Below are 11,107 nucleotides of genomic sequence, written 5' to 3' on the forward strand. Positions count from 1 at the left end.
TCCTCAGCCCCAAGGACCAGCTGTGAGTTTCTTAGCTTGAGGGAAAAAAAATAAAGAAAGAAAGACTTACCAAGAGGCATAGTTAAGAACTATAAATTATTCAGTGTTACTTAAGTTGTCCCTAGTGTTTCTTAATAAAGGATGTGGAAAAGTGAAGAAAAAATTATATACTAATGAAACTCTGTAGATGGACCTGTCTTTCAAAATAAGCCCACTTATATGACAAAAGGATGCCTTGAAGACAAATATTGTTTCTTCTGAAATACAAGTCACTCTGGATTTGTGTACTACTTCTTATTTAATTGCATTATACTTTTATTTATCTAATTGTGGACAAATGTATGGATAAAAAGTGGTTGGATCATCAGTCCCAGAGGATAATGGTTTAGTGGTGGGCCGTACTCTACCTGGAGGTCAGTAAACAAGTGCAGTGCTGCATGTGTTTATCCTGGCATTTTTCTCATTAGCACCTTATCAATGATCTGAAAGGTGATGGAGTGAGTGCACACTCATCAGGTTTGCAGCTGACATGAAACTGAATTGGTTCTGGGTAGGGAGAACAGTTGATACCTTTGAGGGCAGGGCTGCCATCCAGCATGACCTAGGCAGACTAGAGGAATGGACCAACAGGAACTTTATAGAATTCTGCAAGGACAAATGCCTAATGCTGCACTTGGGAGGGCATAACCACTTGCACTGAGGGGCTGGGTAGCAGCCCTGCTGAAAGGCATCTGGGGTTCTTGGCAGATAGTAAGCTGAATGTGAACCAACCATGTGCCCTGGCAGCAAACAAGGCTAATAGCATCCTTGGTGATATTAACAGGAGCATAATCAGTAGATAAAAGGAAGTGATCCACTTTCATGAGACCCTAACTGCAATACTGCATTCAGTTTTGGACTTTCCAGTACAAGACAGATACTGATAAACTGTAGCAGGTTCAGTGTGTGGCTACTGGGATCAGGGGTCTGGAGTGTGCCCTGTGAGGAGAGACTTGAGGGATCTGGGCCTGTTCAGCCTGGAGACAAGAGAGCTTCAGTGGGATGTAATAGCCTTCTAATACCTGTGCATTATAAAGACAATGGAGCCAGGCTCTTTACAGTGAGAGGGTGAGATATGCCAGCTTAAGCTGAGACAAAAAAGGTGCAAACTAAATACAGGATTTTTTTTTTCTTTTTTTCTCCACACAGATGTTGTGAAGCTCCATCTTTGGCGGTTTTCAAGAACCGACTGGATGAAGCTCTGAGCAACATGATAGTCTTATAGCTGACCATGGTTTCCACAGGAGGCTGGATTAGAGGACCTCCTGAGGTCCCTTCCTATTTGAATTCCTCTGTGATTCTATAAAAGCAATCATGGATACTTTATTTTGTGGCAGTATGCAAGTATTTCCCAGTTAACAGAAAGACAATAGATATTTATGTTGGGGAGGTACTTTTGATCCTAGGATTTCCCAATTTGTTTATTTTTTGTACATCTCATGTTTTTTTCAGATATGATTGATTGTGATCAGTGTAAGTTATTAAGGATACTTCAGTTCATGTTTCCTTACATCTCAATAATTTGAGGTTTGAATATTCTGTTGTTTAGCCACGTTTGGTTTTTGGTCACATATCACCTGTGAACTTGAAAGTATATCATAGAATTATAGAATAGTTTGGGTTGGAATGGACCTTAAAGATCATCTAGTTCCAACCCCCTACCATGGGCAGGGGCACCTTCCCCTCGCCCCGGGTGCTACGAGGCAAACTGGCCTTGAACACTTCCAGGGATGGGGCATTCACAACTTCTCTGGGCAACCTGTTCCAGGGCCTCACCACCCTCACAGTAAAGAGTTTATTCCTAATATCTAATGTAAACCTATCCTCTTTCAGTTTAAAGCCCTCGTCCTTTCACTACATGCCCTTGTAAAAAGTTCCTCTCCAGCTCTCTTGTAGGCCCCCTTTAGGCACTGGAAGGTGCTCTAAGATCTCCCTAGAGCCTTCTCTTCTCCAGGCTGAACAGCCCCAACTCTCTCAGCCTGTCTTTGTAGGAGAAGTGCTCCATCCCTGTGATCATCTTGGTGGCCTTCTCTGGACTTGCTCCAGTAGGTCCACATCCTTCTTATGTTGGGTTTGCCAGAGCTGGATGCAGTACTCCAGGTGGGGTCTCATGAGAGCAGAGCAGAGTAGTCACCTGCCTTGACCTGTTGCGTACCCAAATTTCAGAAATGTGCTTTTTCATCTGTTTAGCCTCTACGACGCCCTGACTCCTCTGATGACCGCTATGTGATGACCAAACATGCAGCTATATATCCAACAGAGGAGGAACTTCAAGCAGTCCAAAAAATTGTTTCTATTACTGAGCGTGCTTTGAAACTTGTTTCTGACAATATGACTGACCATGAAAAAAACAAGAGCAAAGAGGGAGATGACAAAAAAGACAGCAGTAAAGACAGGTATTTTTTTTCCTTATTATTTTTTAAGAATTTTATGACTTGTTTCTGAAGCCATTTTATGTTTTTCCTTGTACTGTTGTCAGTGCTTTCAGGAATTCTGTTCCCTTTGGATTTTGATATGACATATGTCACTGTGGCCTCAAGACTATATGGAATAGTGCTATTTTGTTTAGTTTTTCTATCTTCATGTTTAGTTTTATGATTTTTATATTATTTTAAATGCAGCTTTTAACTATAATTCACAGAGCTTTGAAAGGAGTTTTACGGGTGGGCGTTTTGGCTAAAGGTTTGTTACTCCGTGGAGACCGAAACGTCAATCTTGTTTTGTTATGTGCTGAGAAGCCTTCAAAGATGTTACTTGGTTTTATTGCTGAAAGTCTTCCCAAACAACTTGCAGTAAGTAATATTTAGATTTTTGGATTTGAATTTTGGTAAAAATACTGTAAAGGTCTGTCCTCAAGTCAAATGTCTGTAGGGCTGACTATGCTTCATTTCATAGCTCAGGTACAGTTTCTTTTCATTTTCTGAGTGTTTGTGTCTGAATTCAGAGACTATGCTGCGTGTTTTGCTTTCTGTATATTACATCCATACAAGTGTCTAGGCGCTTTTGCTAGCAGTGTAGTATTAATCATCATTTAATAGATTTCCTTCAACTGGGAAATAGAAATGAGCAGAAGAAAGACTATTATCCAGTTACCAGCAGTGATAGAGGTAATTTGTGTGGTGTTACAGGAAGCTTGCACTGCCTGAAGGTCAAAGATCTCCATTAATGCCAGTCTCTTTGTACTTGTCTTGTTTCCAGTTTGTATGTGTCAGTGCTTTGTAGTCCCAGAAGTAGTTAACTAAGTCTCGTGTGTGTTTTTTTAATTTGGCACTAAAAAAAAAATTACACGTAGTCTTAAACCATTCAGCAAAATTCATATAAACCATTTGCTGTATTTCTACAAGAAATGAAAGTACAGAATAAAGTTTTTAGCTTCAGTGCTCTCTACTGAACAAAGCCTGTCCACCATTGTTATAGGATGCTTTTCATAGCATTAGTATTTCAATGCAGTCTGGTAAAATGCTCAACAGAATCAGTGGCATGGTAGAAGCATTAGCAGGATCAGATTAATTAGAAAAAATATTGGGTTTGCTCTTGTTTGAAATAACAGAACAGAAGAAAACTTAAAAACTGCACATCTTGATCTGGCTTTGTGGAGAATTCACTTGTCCCTCTAGTTTGTGGAAGAAGGTGATAGAGATGCATACAGCTTTATTTTGGGGATATTTAGAGTTATTAAATCTAGTCACAAGAAACAATTCTGAGTAACCACCTTGTTACTCTTACTATTTTTTCCCCCAGTGTTAATCTTGCCCTTTGCTCTCATCAGAGGATGTTGTGATAGCCAAGTATAGAATGTGACTTGCAGTACCCATCTTGTAACTGCAAGCTTGAAGAACCACCACAGCATCTTTGTGCTTTTTAAAGGCTCTTATGTTCCAATGAGAAAAATATTCAACTGGCATTTGAAGTGGCGCTGAGGCTTTTATCTCAAATGCTGTCAAAATTCTTATGTCATTTACTTAGTATATGAATTTCACTTGGTTGTTTTTTTCTCATTTGCACGCTTGGCAACTGCAGTGTGTTTTCATTAATGATTTGGAAACAGTATGCAAGTCCATATATATCTATATGTATTAATTGTGTATAGTGTTGTTTCTTTGAATACAGAGGTATTTGCTTCATATGATTATATTGTGTTTCTGCCTTTCTGTTAAAAAAGGCTATGTTGAAATCCATTTTCTTCCCCTTTTATTGGCCACATGCTAATAGAAATTTCTGTTTCTTGATATTTAGGTAATAAGTCCCGAGAAATATGATATCAAATGTGCAATCCCAGAAGCAGCAATAATTTTAAATTCATGTGTGGAACCCAAAATGCAAGTTACTATCACACTGACATCTCCAGTCATTCGGGAGGAGAACATGAGGGATGGAGGTTGGGAAGTTGTTAAAGATGTTACTTCTATCTATTTGCTTAAGATGGCATTGAGGTCCTAGAAGGCAACATGCTGGCATAACTAATGTACTTGATCAAAACGACAAGCAGTCTCGGTAGAGAACAATTTGCTATAAAAAATGCTTATATGATACATTTAATTTTTAAAAATTCTAACTTAAAGTCCAACCTCAGCTTTCTGGAAAAGGTACAAACTTGATTTATTTTTTCTCTCTCTTATAAAATTATATGGAAAACTAAGTATTTTATAACAAGTGGCTATAAACTGGCTTTCTAATGCAGTCCTGTCCTAAAAGAAAGATCACATTTTCAAGTTTTAGCTGGATCAGTATTACCATCATTTACATATTCCAAATAGCAGCACCACTTAAAATTTTCATTTAAAATATTTTTGATGGTAACAGTGCTTATAATTTTAAAATAAGATGTAATTTTTTTCCAGCGCTCTGAGGTTGCTTTTTGGTCTGGAGTGATTTTTGAATATATTTAGGCTCCTGATATTGCAACCAGTCTTCTATCAGACTGGCAAACTCAGACTAGGAAAATAAATGGCTTTGTCGTTTCAGCTGTAGCAGAAAGTAGAGTTTGTAAATAAAATTACATTTCTGAAGTTCACAGTTTCTCTGGTGCCAGCAATGTTGCTTTATGGTCTGTTTTGTAATGCTTTCCAAGCTTTAAAAGCTTTTAAGCCAACAAGCATGATTAATGTCTACAGTACATTGGTTCCTTTTGTTTATGGGTCAGATAAAATTAACTTTTGTTTCCTTTTAATCCTGTATTTTCATAGTTGAAAGAGATCATGGCAAACAGGGTTCTGGTGTTTGACAGTGAACCTACGTATAGCAAATCTGAGGCTGTCTTAACACTTCTCCTATGCAGGTTGAAAAAAATTGTATGTATGTATACTTGTGCTTGTGTATATATGTATTTATATAAGCCACAGAGACTTTTTTTATTTCATCTTATCATTACATGTCCTCTAAATTACTTGAGATTTTTATATTGCATTAGTAAATGTTCTGTAGCTATGACTAATGCATTGTAAGCAAGCTATGTTAACAAAGTCATCCTACATAATCAGAAAGAAAAATGTCAAGATACATTCTCTAGTTTGGATGACTTCTGAAGAGTCTTAAAGAGTGCTTTGTACATCATTTTTGAGCTTTACATATTATTCCTAGTTATAAAGTCTTTGTACATATACTGTCACACCCAACCAGTTTACTTGTTTTTTGAAAATCTTAAGTGTAACATGACTTTTAATTTGTCTGTGCTGAATCAGACTTCATGTATTATTTAAGCTCATAAAGAATGCTTTAAAATATTTGATTATTAAATTACATTAAGCATTAAATGAAATTAACCTTAAACACCATGTTCATTTATTAACATACTGTGAAAAGGTACAATACTGATCCTGCCACAATACTAAATTTCCATTTTCTGGCCTAAAATTCTATGATGTAGACTAAAAAGAAAACAAATTTCAAATTATTATGATCAATCCCTTAATTTATGCCACCTAAAGGAAACAAATCTATACTTTTGTCTGACCCACACTTGAGTTAAAATGAGTTTATTCACTGCTGGAGTACTGCCTCTAGGCAAGCAAAATCAAGTTAGATTTCTTTTCAAGACACTGAGCAGTATAAAAAGTTCACTTTTGAAGCTAGAGCAAATAGAAGACTGAATTGCAAATTATTGCAGCAAAGAAGGCCTTCTTATGAAGACTTCTGCTTATTTGCTGCAGAGTAATAGTATGTGTTTGTGTTTTTTCTTACTGCAGCTCCTCATGCTCTGTGTCTTACAATGGTTTAAAGTTTTTTTTTATTTTTAGCCTGCAGTTTGAGTAAAGATGAGACTGAGACTCGCATGTGGAATAGAAACATGTTTGATGTGTAATAATCCCATTACATGATAAAAGGCTAAAAAAAACCCAAACCAAAACCAGTGTGAAATAAAATTGTTAACCACATAGCTACTGTTCCTTACAGTATTGTGCATTTGACAGTTTACCAAATCTGATATATTCAAAGGGCTCTAACCCAGCTGTAGAGTCTTTCCTTCAGCAAAGTGTACATATTTATAAAAGCATATATATATATATATATATGTGTACGTGTGTGTTTGTTTATATAAAAGCATATATATATATATATATATATGTGTACGTGTGTCTTTTTTTTTATCCTTAGCTAACAGCCCCAGTCCAAAGCTTTCTAGCAGAGGGTCTTGATTCCTGTCAGGGGTTGCTGCCAAGACATCGGAAGGATTTTTGACCAAGGTTTTCTAAAGCTCAGTGTCACACCTGCCATACTTTACAAAGGAGGGGTTTGGATGCATAGTCCTAGCACCTACTGTTACTTTGGGGTTTTTTCTTTTTGCCTTTGTCTCTATCCTAGAATTAAGCAGTGTTCGCACTAGTTTTCAAATAGTTGACTGGGTAAAATGTATTTTGCATAATAAAACTTAGTAAAATTGGATACGCCTGTTAACTTTTAATGAAGAAGTAGTGTGGACACAGCATGTCTAACTGAAGATTAACCCCTTATATTTAGGGTAGTAATAAATTAAGTTATACAGGGTAAGAATTCATGCTTGTGTGTTGTAAATTAATTCAACTTTTTTTGTCTTAGCTTAACAAGGTGGTAGGTTAGGCATCTGAATTTAGTTAAAGACTATTTAAGGGGTTAATCCTGAAATGTAAAACAGATGCAAAAATTCACAGATTAAGTATTACAAGAGTTTCCTTGATACATTTTTTTCCAGTCAATGTATTCTCAGTGCAATTAGGTGTCTTACAACTTCTGGCTTAGTCTTTTTGTGTTTCAAGGATATTCATATGATACCTAGTAGTGGCACATTTTAGATTGACATTTCCAGCACTGAGTACGATTCTCTTCTGTGCACTTAAACTGTAATTATTTTTAGTAAAATTATTTTCCAAATTGAAGTTTTTTGGAGCTAGAAATAATTGGAGTTTCAAATTATGTAGTGAGTTATTGTGATAAAAGTTTGCACGGTATAATCTATTTGCATAGTAGTTTTAAAAGGCTGTAAAAAACGGACTGATTAGGCTACTAGACAGAAGAGACACATTTTTAATTTCTCAACCTTATTTTGCCTCTTATTTTCCTGCTGTGCATTTACTCTAAATGTATTCCTTGTCTTTTTATACCCAAGTTTTACTTGTTTCATCTGTTATTTTACCTGGCACCCCTCTTGTATATAGGTGTCAGTTTGAGTTTTGTTTTAAATTAAATGCCACTTTAAATGTCTTCATTTGCTCTGTAAATACCTTGTTGGTGCAGTTATTCTTCTTTCCACTTTAACATATAGTCCATAAGTTTAAATATCTGTTTGAGATGATACCTATGTTCTTAGCTTTGTTCTTATTTTGAAATCTTCCTCCTTTTAGCCCTGTACAGGGCAATGGGACTATCCTATAAAAAAATGCCCAAATCTGAATGGAGTATTTTGGATTTAAGTTTTGCCAAGTTATAGCACCATGTTCATTCATGGCTTTTTAGTTCTCTCTAAAGTATCCTACTATTTAAAGTATCCTACTATTTATTTTGCATTTGTGTATAAATAGGTGGTTTCTGGTCTGTCTCTCTGCAGCATCCCTACTTTCTGGCATGTTTCATGAGACTATATATATAACTTCTATTCTCGGAGTTACCTAACTTTATATCTTGCTGGAGTAAACTATATTCCATTCAGCCAGCTCCTGTGAAATGAATGCCATTGAGTGAAGGCTTTTTCTTTCATCTTGTCTGGTGTATCACCAGTTATGCTACCAGTATACTTTGTCACTAGTCACAACAGCCATTTTCATAATTAGTAAAACAAAATACTTTAAAGAGTGATCATTACATTATATCCCTACAATTTTTAAAGTAACTTGAAGGTACTATTTCATATTGTTCAGTGGTTCCAGTTTCATTGATTTAAACCATTTCCAAAAGGGCCTTGTGGTCTTTTCCATTTTGGTAACAAAGCAATCTGCTTTGTAATTAATCCTTTTCTGAACATTTAAATATAAAAGATCTAGCATATTTTAGAATAATAGAATCATAGAATCATTTAGGTTCGAAAAGCCCTTCAAGATCATCAACTCCAACCATTAAACTAACACTGCCAAGTCCACTGCATCTACAGTGCCACATCTACATTTCTTTTAAATCCCTTCAGGGATGGTGACTCAGCCACTTCCCTGGGCAGCCTCTTCCAATGCTTGACAACCCTTTCCACGAAGAAATTTTTCCTAATATCTAATCTAAACCTCCCCTGGCACAACTTGAGGCCATTTCCTCCTGTCCTATCCCTTGCTACATGGGAGAAGAGACCAACACCCACCTGGCTACAGCCTCCTTTCAGGTAGTTGTAGAGAGTGATAAGGTCTCCCCTGAGCCTCGTTTTCTCTAGGATAAATACCTCCAGCTCCCTCAGCCGCTCCTCATAGGACTTGTGCTCTAGACCTTTCACCATCTCCATTGTCCTTCTCTGGACACACTCTAGCACCTCAGTGTCTGTCTTGTTTTGAGGGGCCCAAAACTGAACACAGGATTCAAGGTGTGGCCTCACCAGTGCCCAATAGAGAGGGATAATCACTTCCCTAGCCCTGCTGGCCACACTATTTCTGATACAATCCAGGATGTTATTGGCCTTCTTGGCCACCTGGGCACACGCTGGCTCATGTTCAGCTGCTGTCAACCATTGCCCCCAGGTCCTTTTCTGCCAAACAACTTTCCAGCCAATTCTCCCCCCAGCCTGTAGTGCTGCGTGGGGTTGTTGTGACCCAAGTGCAGGACCCGGCACTTGGCCTTGTTGAACCTCATACCATTGGCCTCGGCCCATCAAACCAGCCTGTCCAGATTCCTCTGCAGAGCCTTCCTACCCTCGAGCAGACCAACACTCCCACCCAACTTGGTGTTATCTGCAAACTTACTGAGGGTGCACTCAATCCCCTCATCCACATCATTGATAAAGATATTAAACAGGACTGGCCCCAGTACTGAGCCTTGGGGAACCCCACTAGTGACTGACCACCAGCTGGATGTAACTCCATTCCCCCCCACTCTGGGCCTGGCTGTCCAGACAGGTTTTTACTCAAGAAAGAGTGCACCTGTCTGAGCCATGGACAGCCAGTTTCTCCAGGAGAATGCTGTGGGAAATGGTGTCAAAGGCTTTACTAGGTCTAGGTAGACAACATCCCCAGCCTTTCCCTCATCCACTAAGTGGGTCACCCTGTCATAGAGGGAGATAAGGTCATTTAAGCAGGACCTGCCTTTCCTAAACCCATGCTGGCTGGGCCTGATCCCCGGTTGTCCTGTATGTGCCGCATGATGATACTCAAGATGATCTGCTCCATGACATTCTCTTGGTACCAAGGTCAGGGTGACAGGCCTGTAGTTCCCCAGATTCTCCTTCTGGCCCTTCATACAGATAGTCTGCTTTGGTTTTTCCTATTTTGGCTTTTCTTTTTCTTGCTGAATCATAAGTAAAGCAGTCCCTTTTCAGATCCTTGCTTGCATCCTGAATGGTATTGGAGCACATATATCAAGGGCTGAGGAATTTATATAAGAGAGGATATTAAAAAGTAATGGGACTCTTAAAACTGAAGAGCATTTCACATTCCTTTAGTCAGTTTTTTTAAATGCAAAATAATTTCCATTTTAAGTTTAAGGTATGATAAAAATAACATTACAAAATATCTAGTGCTTTTAAGTGGGTTTTTTTTGTTAATATACTTAGCTTTTCTTAAAAAGAGTAGGTCCCAAATAGCATGTGACCATGAAAATTTTCATGAAACTAAATGTGACTATTTCTACTTTGTTAAAGTGAATTTTTAGTGTTCCTTCTGTCTTGTGGTCTCTGTGCTGGTGCACTGTGTCCAACCATTCTTCCTTAGCTATTTCATTTTAGGGGATATATGTTTTTCCAGTGTTAGCTTAAAGAAAGAAGTACTATGTATTGCATAATCTGCAATGCGTTTGAAAATAACCTGACAGCTAAAGTTTAATATGATTCTACAATCTTCATACTGGGTTAATGCCCTAATACTAATTGAATGACTTTTATTGAGCAATTACATTTGTTGTTCAAGGATGTAAGCTTTAAATGGCATGTGTGACATTGAAGCTGCTTTAAATGGTCAAACACCCATTCCTCACTGCATTTTGCCAATTCAATCCATTTTAGATGTAACCTCGGGTATGGTGAAAGACCCACCGGACGTCTTGGACAGGCAAAAATGCCTTGACGCTCTGGCTGCTCTACGCCACGCTAAGTGGTTCCAGGTTCGGAACATAATTTTATTTTCTTCTTGTAGCCTTATGAGAGATTAGTTCAGTTGCAATATAAATGTTTAACTGTGTGAAAACACTCAGTGTTGTTCATGCTAATAATACTTAATATTTTTCTGGTCCCTGAATTTAAGTGTAGAAGGTTGAGTAGGGAGGAACTGCTTTATGCAGTTATTGCTCATTTGACCTTTTTTTCTTTTTCTGGTCATCGAGAAGGCGATGTTGAAAGATTGACTCACTTGGGGTGATCATACGTTGTATATTTGTTATGTATTCCATAAGGCTGCAGAGTAACTTTGCTTTAAATAATGGAATATGTGTTTAAAGCTTTGTGTTTAGATTTAAGACTTTTTTCCTATTT

The 11,107-nt window shown here is 37.7% G+C and overlaps 1 protein-coding gene across 1 annotated transcript in view; it reads left to right on the top strand.

The window, feature by feature from the left end:
* LOC103618703 (zinc finger RNA-binding protein-like) overlaps positions 1-11,107 on the top strand; it is a 46,308-nt gene that overhangs the window by 28,668 nt on the left and 6,533 nt on the right. Inside the window, 5 exon segments of the mRNA XM_008637135.2 lie at positions 1-22; positions 2,230-2,435; positions 2,681-2,831; positions 4,276-4,417; positions 10,643-10,740. The exon segment at positions 1-22 is cut by the window's left edge and continues 16 nt beyond it. Of these exon segments, the coding sequence (XP_008635357.2) occupies positions 1-22; positions 2,230-2,435; positions 2,681-2,831; positions 4,276-4,417; positions 10,643-10,740 (619 nt within the window).

This window comes from Corvus brachyrhynchos, unplaced genomic scaffold, assembly GCF_000691975.1.
Source record: "Corvus brachyrhynchos isolate BGI_N302 unplaced genomic scaffold, ASM69197v1 scaffold157, whole genome shotgun sequence".
NCBI classification, from domain to species: Eukaryota; Metazoa; Chordata; class Aves; order Passeriformes; family Corvidae; genus Corvus; species Corvus brachyrhynchos.